General features: G+C 43.2%; 1 protein-coding gene across 1 annotated transcript in view; it reads right to left on the bottom strand.

The window, feature by feature from the left end:
- Positions 1–14,120, bottom strand: part of LOC138529247 (phospholipase A2 inhibitor and Ly6/PLAUR domain-containing protein-like) — a 1,133,868-nt gene that overhangs the window by 280,880 nt on the left and 838,868 nt on the right. Inside the window, exon 4 of the mRNA XM_069640822.1 lies at positions 7,850–8,005. Within this exon, the coding sequence (XP_069496923.1) occupies positions 7,850–8,005 (156 nt within the window). The remainder of the gene's footprint in view (positions 1–7,849; positions 8,006–14,120) is intronic.

Here is a 14,120-nt window from a genome sequence, read left to right as displayed (position 1 = left end):
CTACTACTAATATCTTATCTATCCAACACCCATACAAACGAGTTTTCAAACAACAACCTCTTTTTGGCAATAACAAAACCTGAAAAGGTTCCCTTGGAAAGGAAATCGACAAAGTGATATCTAACCTATCCAACACCTCCGTCCAAAAAGTCGACACTCTCGAGAAACTCCATACCATGTGAATCAATGTCCCCTCCTCACATCCACACCCACAGCAAATATCTTCAGCAAGTAGTCCCAAACTATACATTCGCACCGGAGTCCAGTATAACCTCCCCAACATTTACTGATGTACAAGATGCAACTTTAGATCCATCTTACTACTATAACCAATCTGCCATACATACTTCCAGATTCCATCACTGATTGCAAAACCTAAATCCAAATCCCATTTCTGTTTCAATGTTTCCCAGGACTGCAATACTGAGTCATCCACACACATAAGTTTCAGATAAGTGGATACATTATGTGGTAACAAGTGGAACACAGTCCAACTCACCGGTTCCTTCTCCAGTTGTTAATTCATCATACCAAATATTTGGGTCAGGAGACGTTCAAGATCTCTATATCTATTCTTTTCCCGGCCACTTAAATGAAACTCCTTGAAGTTCCTCAAAAGACTTTAAGACCCCATTTCGCAACATATCTCCCAATGTCAACACCCCCTTTGAAATTCAACTTCGCCAACATAAATCTCTATTACCTATTTGCAATGCAGGATTATACCAAATTGAAGAAATATGATTCAGAAATAAATTGTCCTCAAAGTTAAGCACCCACCATGACATCGAGTCTTTAGACACTTTAAGAGTCGGCAACATAGTAGAATCTCTAGGCAATGTTCCCATTGAGAAAATATTTTCCAACTTGAGAGGCACCAAAGCTTTTCTTTCTATAGTCAACCAAATTGGCTCTTCCACAGTCTCCGACTTCGCATATTGGGCAGCCTTCTTCAAAACAAAACCCCCTTCCTTATTTTCCCTCTGCAAAATATATTTTGGAATTTTAGGATCCTTTTTTTTCACCCCAAAGAAAATCTTGGAATATCTGATCAATATCCTTAAGTAATTTCTTCAAAAACTCAGAGGGATTGACTGCATAACATATAAAACCTTAGGCAGAAGTGACATTTTAATAGTATCGATTTTAGCCCAGATCCCCAAATCTAATCTGGACCATTTCCTAGTATCTCTCCAGAGTTTATCCAACAGTTTAGCTACATTAAATTGAACCATTTTCCACACATCTTTAAATCAGAACCCCTCCCCCACCCCCCCAAGTATTTCACACAACTCTCAGACCCATTTACAATTCCTTTCCGCAAAATCTTCCCTTCTGACTGCAGTTGAGAGCGGGAACACTTCTATTTTGTCCCAATTAATTCTATAACCCGAAAACTTACCAACTTTCTCAAGAATCTCCTTTAGAACCATACTCCCCTTCTGAGGGTCTGAAAGCACCACCACCATATCATCCGTATAAGAGAGCATTTTATCTCCTTTGTCCCGAATGTCAAACCACATATTCTCTGCTCTTTACGTATTACTGCCACCAAGGGCTCTAGAGCAATATTAAATAAAGAAGGAGACAAAGGACATCCTTGTCTCGTACCTCTACCAAGAGTGAATCTTTCCGACATTTCACTATTGACCCAAACACGCGCTTTAGCCGAAATTCTGAAGATTACAAACCATTTCTCTGAACCTAATCCCAAACCCATTTTTTCCATAGTAAAGTCTAGAAAATTCCAATTCACCCTGTCAAATGCCTTTTCAGCATCCATCAAAACCAAGGCAGTGTTAACCTTTCCATTACCATGAAGACTTATTACATCAATAAATGTTCTGATGTTTATCATAACCTGATCTACCCCTCATAAAACCTACCGAGACTCATGAATAATATTCCCAAAACAACCACCTAATCTATTTAGTAATATTTTTGTAAACAGTTTAATATCTACATTTAAGAAAGAGATAGGTCTGTAATTCTTACATTTTTTAGGAATTACAGAAATCATGGCTTCGGTCATTGACTGACAACTGTTTTCCTTCTAAGAAAGAATTAAACAACGCACACAACTTTGGAGCTAGAAAAGCATCACATTTTTTATAGAACTCAATGGACAACCCATCTAAACCTGGAGACTTCCCCAATTGCATTTGTCCAATTGCCTAAAGAACCTCATCAACACCTATGCTCACCTCCAATCCTACATTATCATCAACAGACAATTTCTTAATAGGAATATTTTCACATAGATTTTCCAAATCTTCTTTGGCTATTGATACATCCTCTGTATACAACGCTTTGTAGTAGTCTCTGAAACCAGAACAAATATCCTTATTCTTCCACAAAAATTGTTCATTATCATCTTTAATCCCTTTGATAAAAGTCTCATTATACATGCCCCTCAATCTATTCACCAGCAATCTACCACTCCTGTCACCAGCCTCCCAATATTTTTGCTTTGAAAAAAAGACCCCTTTCCGCAAATAAATTGTTTGCATTGGTTAATCTCTCCCGAATTTGATTCATTTCAGTCCTATCCTCCATCTTTCCACTCCGGGCGTATCTTTGCTGCAGTTCAGATAGCCGTTATTCCAATATATTAAGATCTTTCAAAGATTTTTTCCAAAGACGGGAAGTCCAATCAATCAGAAAACCCCTGATTGTAGCCTTAAAACTATCCCACACTACCCCTTCATCAGCAGAACCCTCATTCAGTTCAAAGAAGTCAGTCATGCGTGACAGCAAATCCACTAACACCTCCTTTTCCTCTAAAATTCCCGTCTTCAACCTCCACTTCCTAAAAGACGGAACTACCGCATCCATCTGCAAACAAAGATCTACCGAAGCCTGATCGGAAATTGCTTGTTCCCTTATATTAACTTCATAAGTTTTATCCAATAAAGCCTTGGTGACAAAGATATAATCTAGTCTGGTGAATGAATCATGTACTGGAGAAAAGAATGTAAACTCTTCCTTCAATGGATGCAATTCCCTCCATATATCAATCACATCAAATTTATCACGAAAGTGATCAAATTCCCTACAAATATTTACATTAGTATACCTACACGTACTGATCCTATCTAGTTTGAAATACCAAACACAAATAAAATCACCTCCCAGAATTATTGCTTCACCATTCATTCCACTCAACATCTCCGAGATTTTCTCAAAAAAATCTTTACCAGAAACACAAGGACCATAAATACAACCCAATGTAATCATCTTTCCTCTATAAATTATGTCAGCAAAAATCATTCGCCCTTCCGAATCCATCGCGACTCTCCATTTTCTACTGCAGTCCTTTCCTGAACAAAATACTCACTCCTCTGGAACTAGAAGAGTAACAATTCGACAAGTCCTTAGAATATTTGGAATTGACCAGCCATTGCATAGTTTCATTTATCAAGTGCGTTTCCTGCAGAAAAACAATGTCAGCTCTAGATCTCCATAATCGCGCCATAACCTTCCTGCTCTTCTTTGGACATTTCAATCCATTCACATTCCATGTCGTAATCGTCAGATTACCTACATGCATCCCACTAATCCCAAACAAGGCAAGTCTCACCTATGAGCAACCCAGAATGAGTTCCACCCTGACCGGATAGCGGCATGTCATAGGCATCAATTGACTCACTGCTCAGCTTTTTGGAGCTCAAAACACGCATAGTCCATGAGGGGGGTTGCAGTGGGCTGACTGATGTATCGTGGTCATTCACGATAAGCAGAAAATATAAATCGGACAGTAACAGGGACCCGCAGATCAACAATAGTAGGGGCAAAGCAGAGTCCGGAACCGCAGTATCAACCGTAGCAGCAGAACATTGCCATTCCCAAGTGCCCAATCGTGTACACATTACTCACGATTTACACAGTTACTGTCAACATCTGCACCACCACCGTTATAGAAGGTGCTTACCAGGCAATCCGAAGAAGCAGTGAGGTGTAGTGGAAGTTCCCTGACAGCAGCGTCTTCAAGCTCACGTTCTCCTGCAACCGCCGCTACCAATCTGTACATGAATTTCATCTGGAAATGAAGGCTATCCGTTGCGTAGTCACGTAAGTCACGTCCGCTAGGTCCTTTCCTCTAATTTCCTTCAGCAGGCACGTATTCAAAGCAAAACAAACAGAACATGCGCACTGCTTAAATGGAAACAAATTCAACGATATTAAACCAATCACTACAGTAAACTTAGAAAAAATACAAAATAAATGAAAAATGAATTAAAACTAAAGCACAATTATCCATATTCAGAATAATCATCTTTTTTGTTCAAGGATCCTGGATGTTCAATAGGTGTTTCTTCCATGGGTTGCTGATCCGTATCTAAGTCAGAGAGAAATGCCTCTGCATCTTTGTAATCCATGAAAGAGTGTACTGTTCCATTAAGCACCACTCTCAATGTTGCTGGGTAAATCATATAATATTTCAGATGTTTCCGTCTTGCTTTATCCGTGGCTACATTAAAGGCTTTCCTTCTCTCCAAAACATCACGGCTTAAATCACCAAAAATCATAATTTTGTGTGTTGCCCACAGCAGTTCACCCTTCTCTCTTGCCTTCCGTAGGATCAGTTCTCTTACTGGAAATCTCAAAAATGTAATGATGAAGTGTCAAGGTCTTTGACCTGGTTCTGGTTTAGGGCCCAAGGATCTATGAGCCCTCTCAATCTCCAAGGGGGTCTTAGGATTGAGACCAAGCAGTTTAAATACGGTTTTCTCCAAAAATGTTGCAGGAGAGTCCTGTTCAATATTCTCTGGAAAGCCAGCTATCAGGACATTATTCCTCCTAGAGAATTTTTCCTGCTCAGAGCACTTAAGGGTCAGCCTTTCCACCTGAGCTTGTAAGTCCTTTATCTGGATAGACATCCTCTGGGAATCATCACTCATTGCTGTCAGATCAGATGATTTTCCATAGTCTTAAATGTTCCTGACAGTTCATTGTATCCGTCTTCAGAAGCCACTTGAGAAGCCCTTTGTTAGGTAGAATCCCGTGCAGTGCCCTTAGGGACCACTACACACAATTAAGACTACAAGTGGTAATACAAGTTCACCTTTGGTACAAGCCTGTACTACTATGTTAAAGTGGTAGCAGTAGCAGAGCAGCCAGGCTTATCTCAAGAGTATATGAGCAGTAGCAGAGATTACACAAAGGGACCACAATTACTGTGACTCAAGCAAACACTGAATCAAAGTTTCAGGTAAAAATATAAATACATTTATTTTTAAACCATCCGTTATAAAACACAACACTTCTATAAATTCCAAACCACACGTAAAATACACTACACACAACCAATTCACTTGGTACAGTATAACTCAAGGTAAGTACCCTGTGTTTTAGCGGACCGGTGTTGTGCAACAAAAGACGTTACCGGGAATACATATGCGATCACTTTTTGACAGTAATGACAGTTCGGTCTTACTAAAGGTACGCGTATCCGCGGCAAGAAATGTTACTGGGGCAAAAACACACTTAGCACCCGAGTTAACCAGAGAGAGTTGGGGGCAAAAATCATTGGCAATACTTTTGTCAGGACAGACATAATCAGAGAACACTCGTTGACAGAAATACAAGAGTCAATAGGCTGGAGCCAGTGAAAAGTGGAACCGGGTCCCTGTTGTCGAGGATCACACAGTCGGACAGTTCAAGATTCAACGTTGCCAGGAGTACTTAGATATTGTCAACAGAGGAAGCAAAAGTTATAAGAAAGAGGGAAGATGAGGACAAGCCTTGGAAGAGGAGAAAAGGGATTCGCCCTAGTTCCTAAAAGCAGAACACAGTACCATATTCAAGGGAGAAGCTGGTGCCACGGCAGTTGTTCCTGGTAGTTTCCTGCATATCCACGGTTCCTGGAGCTTCGGTCATGGAGACAAGAAGGACGACGTCTGGAGGGGTCCGCACCACACAGGGATGAGGCCAGCAGCAGCGATGGTGAATAAAAGGTGCGCTCCTTTAAAACAGGAGAGGCTATTCAGGTGGCTATCTAGACCACTACAACAGTGTGCAACGATTTCGACCATGAAGAGGATATTCTGGCTGTGGAAGATGAGCGGGTTGACCCCCACCAGGCTCAAGAGAACACCACTCCGGACTGGATCTTCTCTGGTCGTCGAAGGGTAGATAGCTCAGGACTGCAGCAGGGCTTCACCGGGACGGGGTAGTTGCAGCAGCCGTCTTCTTCTCCGCTTCTCTTCAGTTCCTTGTAGTTCCTGTGGCGACTCTGACTTGCAGCCCAAGAGTCCTGCCTTTTATGCGAAAATCCCCCATTCACACAGCCTGGCTGTCAATCACGCAGCAGGGGTGGTTGTCCAGCCCGGACAACCACCTCAGCCAATCATGGCAAAGTGCGACCTGGGTTTCCTAGGATACCGTGTGCAAGGGGTGACTTCACCCCTTCCCCACATTCAGCCCACCTAGACACCCAGGCACCTAGAGGAGGGCTTCTTGGCAGAGGCCCGCCAAAAAGACAGTGAATAAAGGAGGCAAACCTGGTTTGCAGCGCAAAGTAAAACACAAGAAGGACTTTAACAAAAAGAAATGGCGACTAAACCTGACCAGAGCCAAAAGAAAGAGTATTTGGTCAAGCGGGTTTATGTTTGAGGCTGATATAATAGCCTAAAACAGTACCACGTTTATATAGTATAAACGCGGTAGAAAAGTTAGGGTAGATACCACTGCCACCAGCCAAATCGAAATGTTAAAAGAGCAAAACAAGGCTCTAGGAGGTACAGATAAAAAGGGCTAAGGAGTAACCCTTTTCAATACTCCATGTAAGATGGGGTGTAATGGATCTGTGGTTAAATGACTATGTAAAGTTAATGGCAACTTTACCCTTTTCTGGGGGACAGTAGTCAGCCTCAGAAATGGAGTCGGTGGGAAGTCTAAAAGACAACCAACCCTGTGTCACTGCACTGAAGGTGCTGTGTAACACGCAAAAGAAGGGGGCTACTGAAGTGCTGTACTCCAGAGTCCACAATCACAAAAACAGATGAAATACACATGGCAAAACATGGGTAAGAGTGGGGGGAAAAGCTCACACTCTTACCAAGTGCAAAAATAAACTCCAGAAATCCAGCAAAGCTGCTGGGGGACTCACCACATAAGGGAAATTAGCCATTGAATGATAATTCTACCCAACACCCTTATATCAGTAATGTCAGCAGGCATTTTAATCATCATTTCCATCAGCTTCTCTTCCCTCCTTTCAGGGATGAGCTCATATCATTTCTGTCTTTTAGATGGTTGTGTGGTTCCTGGAATCTCTTCAGACATTATAGAAGATAAATACATTCAGGGAGATAAGGCAGGCACAGGAGCTCAGCCTTCAGGCAGCCATCTCCTCGAGCAGCAGGTTCTGGAATCGGTCTCGTGTGTTTTGATTAAGAACCCTCCAGTATTTCTCCTGAATGTTATACCCCTCTATTTCGGTGTCATATTTACAATAACGTACAGTAGGACAGAAGGAAAAGTATTGTGTATCAAACTGAATCAACTTTTGATAAACGAATAGATTGGCAGAAATGTGCTTTTGGAAGAAAGGTTGGAGCACATGCGCTCCGGTGTACAATACACTTACTGGAAGCAGCTTTCAGGAGAAGGTTTGAAATCCTGTTTACATTATGCATAGTAAAAATACACAAACGTTAACGAGGACCACTCCTGGCCAATGTATGATGAGCTAGGTTATTTTAAGGTGTTGTTTACGGACAGTCTTACAATGCATTGCTGTTGAGAATCTTAAGAAAAGCTGGAAACTGTAAAGACTTGTTCTTTCCGTTTGGGTTGATTGTAAACACATAAAGGCATAACGCTAAAAGAAAATACACAAACGCACCTTTTGGCACCGCAGGTTGACAATTGTCAGTGGAACAGCAGGTTGACTGGATGCGTAGTGTGAGCATTTGAGCAGTTAAACTATCAGTCCTGTTACAATCTTCGCTTTGCACCCCACAGTCTCTGCCGAATACATTCCTCTTTGATGCACTGCTCACTGTAAACAGAAGAATAAAGGAGATTGAGAAACCTGAGTGAAGGTGAGCCAAGCTAAGCACCATTGGAGAAGGGTAGTATTGAGGGGTTGAAGCTGGTGCATGTTTATGTATGCGTCATTCTGGAGAATACCAAGCCAGCAGAGAACAACTCTATTGCTCTTTCCCATCTGAGTGAAGATTCAGGGAGGCACCTGTCTTTCAGATCAACAGTGCTGCTTTTTCACAACAATTGAAAGGATTAATTTGATTGGTAGGGTCTCAGTGGCAGTACCAGAGTCGCTTACTCTTACCAGGATTTCTCGTAGTGCCATTTTTAGAAAAATATTCAGATTTTACTTGGAAAGTAACATATAATCAAACTACTTCATAAGAAACTACGGGGCAAAAACAGACGATTGTAAGTGCTGCATACAATACGGTTGAGACATAAAAAAAGTTGTTTCTCAATCATACACTCCGACTTGGCAGATGCAACTACTAGATTACCCAATGCAACCAACAACAAGTGGGATTGTATAAAGCTAACTTTTACACAGGGGTATTGTGAGAAACCTGAGGGTATTCTCCCAGGTAGACCCCGGGAATCCCTTATTCAGGTGGCATGTCGCCGTCGCCGAGTGCTGCTGCTGGAGCAGTATCCACACCTGCATCCAGTCATGCTATCGAGGTAAAATGGAGGCATATTACCTGCCGCCTACTAGCCCCTCTTGCTGCCTACTAGCCCCTCCACGCTCGAACCCCCAAGCGCCAGCAATCTTCTCATAAAATGCATATCAGTATTTAATTCAATCCAAATTCAGCTTTCTAACCTCATGCTGAATTTATGCCGCGTTTCGAGGGCATTTGAAGCAGATCCCATTGTCCGAAATTGGGATTCACTGCCCCAAGATGGCACCCTGCGCCTGACCCTGTCCATAGCTGCTGCCCGACTTCCCTGCCTGCATCTGCCTGCCGATTGGCTACTACCACCTTTTTCTAGACCAATCACGCCCGCCGGCAGGCGAGAGCCGGCCCATTGAAGTAAGGCCATTGAAAGAAGGCTCCCTGCTGACGGAGCTGATCGAACGTGCCGTGCTGCGGTCTGCGCCTGGTCCCTAAGCCCTGTAACCTGCCACCCACTTGCACTTCCTACAGGTACTAGTAACCCTGTACCACAAGACTTTATTGCTTCAGCTTAATCCCCTATGCACTCCTATTACGGCCAGTCACCGCCTTTATCTGTGAGCCACCATATTTGTTCACTATGCTACGTGATGTATCTACCTCAGCTAGCCTATTAGACACCCCACTGCTACCCTAATGCTTGCCTCTAATGTACTGGCCTGACCTACTGCATATTATGGCACTAGCATACTGAGTTGCTAGATTATACAGGTATCCCAACCGTCTTCAGATTAACAAAATGTACTTATGAAGCAATGTTGGCCTGCTCTGTTTATGCTTTTGAATTAGCGCCACCCTGGCTCCCAATGCTAAAGTTGAATCAAGGTGTGCTCATTTGAATTGCTAAAGTTAAATCTAGGTGTGCTCATTTGAATTGCTAAAGTTGCATCTAGATGTGCTCTGTTTATGCTTTTGAATTGGCCCAAACTAATGTTCATTAAGCCTCAGCCGATTTTGCACCTACTCCATGCATCTTAGCCTAGTCTAACTCGGCACTATATTTGTGATTAGCGCCCAACTGCTATCAATGTCAACAGCTGACTGTATGTTGATTATCTATTTAGCCCTACCTGCTAAATTTCGATTCTAGGTTGCAGTATATGTGTGCCTTGTAAACTACCCAGTATCAGCTAGCTTATGCTTAAATTACCCATTATCGTAACAGAATGCAGGCACTGCTAACTTTAACTATGTTCCCATTCTGCATTATACCATCTGACACCCCTTGCACTAGAGGTCATTACATTAAGTTTGATGAAGGGTTAGGCAGACTGAGATGTCCCCGTCACCACCCTATCCCTTGCCCTACACCTTTCCTTCCCACACTACCCCCGTTTCCCACACTAACCATAACCAAACTACATCCAGCCTCCACTATGTGCACTACACGATAAGTAGCCCCCTGTGCCTATAGCCTCAACCGCCTCCCCTCTTGACATCTCTAAGCGTAACGAGAGACTAACCAGCAGACTACCGTCCAGTAGGCACTCAGCATTAGAATATTCCCATAAGATCATACGAGCAGTTCACCCAGGATCCACTGACAATAATCGCAGGTGCACAGCCACCCTGAACAACCTAAGGGACATTAGCCCCAGTCCACCAACAAAGGACCTACAATCACAGCCCACTAAGGGAGCATTACTGAATGTCAGGTCATTGGTAGCACATGCAACTGAGATTGCCGACATGATTGTGAACAATAACCTTGACTTCCTTGTAATGACAGAAACCTGGCTGCATGAGGCAGCAGGCCCTTCTATTGCCCTAGCCGTCCCAGATATCTACTCCATTCTCTGTGCAGAAAGACCCACGGCTCGCGGAGGAGGAATAGCCATTATCTTTAAAGACACTCTCAACATAAGACTAGCCACCCCTACGCCATTGGCATCATGTGAACTCCTCTCAGTTAAGTTCCAAACCTCACCCAATAGCACTATCACACTGCATATCATTTACAGGCCTCCAGGACCTCCGGGGTCCTTTGAAGAAGATATCGAAGCCCTAGCAGCCGACACCATCAAACCCACGGCGCAAAATATCATTTTAGGAGATTTCAACCTCGGTTATAAGGACACCAGCGACCCACACGCCATCTCTCTAGCCTCTGCACTACTAGAACAAGGCTATACTTAAATTAGCACCAAACCCACACACGAAAAAGCAAGGATACTTGACTGGGTTGCGGTTCTAAATTGCAATATCACCCCACTAGATCCGACTCCACTAGTATGGTCAGACCACCACCTTATCACCTTTGAATTGCATATCAACAACTTGGAAAAGAAAAAGCCCATTATTGCTCCCCCCTGCCTCACAAGGAATAAACGTAACATCACATCAGATGCTCTAGTTCTTTGGTAGCCCCCTACTCAATGCCCTACCGGACACCAATGATCCTAACACTCTAACATCTACAATGAGACCATGACTAAAGCCACTGATGATATTGCCCCGCTAAAACTACGTAAGAGCAAACCCATAGCCCATCTTAACTCGTGGTTCACTCCAGAGCTAAAGACACTCCACACTGAAAAAAGAAAATGGGAATCACGTTGGAAATCATCCCCTACACCTGAAAACAAAACTAACCTGGCCACTATCACTGCCACTTACAAAAATAACATAATCCAGGCCAAAAAAGAAACCTATAATGACAGAATAGCCCTAGCCAGCTCCAGTACTAAAGAATTATTCAACATTCTAAGAGAACTAGAGAACCCCAACCTACCGCCAGATACATGCACTAAGGATAAAGCCTGGTGTACCAGCATTCAAAATACCCTCTCCAATAAAATCAAAGCGCTGCAGACCAAAATAGCTGACAAAAGATCCCAACTAAGTGTCACTACACCAGCTCCTACCCCTACCGCTCACATTAACTCAGGTTTCATATTAAAAAAAGTCAACATTCCTGAAGTCCACAAATTCATTGCGTCTCTTAAACCATCTTACTGCAAGGGCGACAGTTGCCCAGCCCAGATTATAAAAGATGCAGCTAGAGACCTTGCCCCTTTCATTACTAAACTTGTAAACTCCTCCTTCTTTAATAATTCCGTCCCAAGTAACCTCAAACAGTCCTGGGTTCTACCACTATTAAAAAAACAGACCCTTGACCCGGCTATACCCACTAACTATAGACCAATTACAACAGTCCCCTTTCTATTGAAAATCTTGGACAGAATAGCCTACTTGCAAATACAAGATTATCTTGAAGCTCACAAATTACTCGGCACCCGTCAATCTGGCTTCAGACCTCAGCATGGAACAGAAACCGCACTTGTCGACCTCAAAAGCCAGATCGATGAACTGAAAGACAAAGGAAAGATGGCCATCCTACTTCTACTTGACCTCTCTGCGGCTTTTGATCTGGTGGATCACTCCATACTTTGTAACCACCTATCCTCAGCGGCCGATTTCTCCAGTTCTGCAGTTGCCTGGATCAATCTTTCCTCGCCAACAGAACTATGCGCGTTTTCTCACCTTCAGCAGCTGCTGACCCCAACCCCATCACCTGCGGAGTCCCTCAAGGATCCTGCGTGTCGCCCACTTTGTACAACATTTTTACAAAGCCACTATTTGACAAACTGGACTGTCTGGGTGTCACCTACACAAATTATGCGGATGACACCCAGATACTCCTACCCCTCTCAGGAACCTATGATATAGACGTTGCGCGGATCAACAAAGTCTACATCATCATTCAGGCATGGATGGCCACACATGGCCTCTGCTTGAATGATGATAAGACTGAATTACTTCTAGTCGGATCATCTAACAACCTTCTCAAACTAAGTCCTCACTACACAAATATCGTCATTGATGGGAACAGTATACCCATTGCCAAACATGTAAAAACTTTAGGTTTCTACCTTGATGCCCAGTCTAACCTAACTAAGCAGATTAACATGACCTCATCGGCCACAGCCTACACCGGCAAGTTGATCAGAGCCTGTAGACCTTTACTATCCCCCACTAACTGCCTTACTATGGCGAGAACGCTCATACAATCCAAATTGGATTATTGCAACAGTCTTTATCTAGTAGCGAACAAAACCATCTTAAATAAACTACAGATCATGCAAAATAACGCGCTCAGAGCCGCCCTGAATATTCCCAAAAGAGCATATATCAGAAACTAGAAAGCACCACAGGTGGCTCTCTATACAGGACAAAATTGCCCTAAAAACTATCTGCCTCACTCACAAAGCACTTAACCACCAAGCCCCCCCCTACCTTACAGATAAGTTCACATGGAAGGTATCCAACAGAATCACCAGATCTTCGAACATACCATGTCTGGTGGTGCCCAGATACAATCTAAAAAGAGCCGGAGGTTCTAGCTTCCCAGTATTAGCCGCCCAGCTTTGGAACACTCTCCCTCAGAATATTCAAACCATTCAAACCTTTAACAATTTCAGAAGCCATGCTATCACTTGGATACTAAATAAAACATAAAACAACAGTTCTTGATACCACTAACCGTTAGGTGATCGGCACATACTACTGCTATGACCCAATGTATAATATGTATAATGTTTAATATGTATATATGTACCATTGTACCTTTACCTTGAATGTTCAAACTGTATTCATGCATATAACTGTCTATTCTATGCCTTGTAACCACTACTATCCTATTGCGTCCAATTACCTCCGGGTCAGGTGCGCGATATAAATAAAATAAACAAATAAACAAACAAAACAAGCATGGGAAGGGCTGGCGCTCTTGGATCCCAACGCTAGGGGTGGACGAGCGAGGGAGGATCACATGGGTAGGGGAGCCCGGGGTTATGCTTGGAGGAATACCCCAGGAGAGACGCAGTATTCTACCATGGATGAGGTCCCTGAAGCCTTTTTTGGTTATTTCACATCCATCCCCCTTCCTCCCAAAGAAACTCCCGTAATAAAAACCAAACCCTGTTATACTTGAAAAACATAACTTCCAGAATCCTTGTTTTCCTGTTTCCTGCCCAAATACTCTCAATCGTTCTTCTCCACGTCCCTCTGCCTATAGTTTCTCAAACACGCAGTCTACTTTAACAAAACCCTACCATTCCCACAATCCCGGTGATTCCCATTTGTTCCCCAAACTCTATGCATCTCATCCTTCTGAGATTATCAACCATCCTGGTATGACGATTGTAATTCCATATAGCACCTTTTCCCCATCCTACTACACTTTTGCACACCACGAAAGACGACAAACACCAGAGCTATTTACCTGACAGGTCCCACCATGAGGGTTGGGCAAAGTCAGGCAATAAACCAGAATCACACACACCTGACAGCCCTTTCCCTTCCCCACAGGGATAAAAGGTAGAGCACAAGACGAGTAAGGCAGATCGCAGAGGGGTGACGAGGAGAGAAGCAACCTTGCCCTTTCCGAGCCAGGCCTATGAAACCACAACTGAAGGAATCGTAAGACCACAAACAATAGCCAGCGTTTGT

Source organism: Ambystoma mexicanum, chromosome 1q (assembly GCF_040938575.1).
Source record: "Ambystoma mexicanum isolate Mex_15411 chromosome 1q, UKY_AmexF1_1, whole genome shotgun sequence".
Taxonomy (NCBI): Eukaryota; Metazoa; Chordata; class Amphibia; order Caudata; family Ambystomatidae; genus Ambystoma; species Ambystoma mexicanum.
Note: the sequence above shows the minus strand (reverse complement) of the source record. Positions and strands in the feature narration are given on the sequence as shown.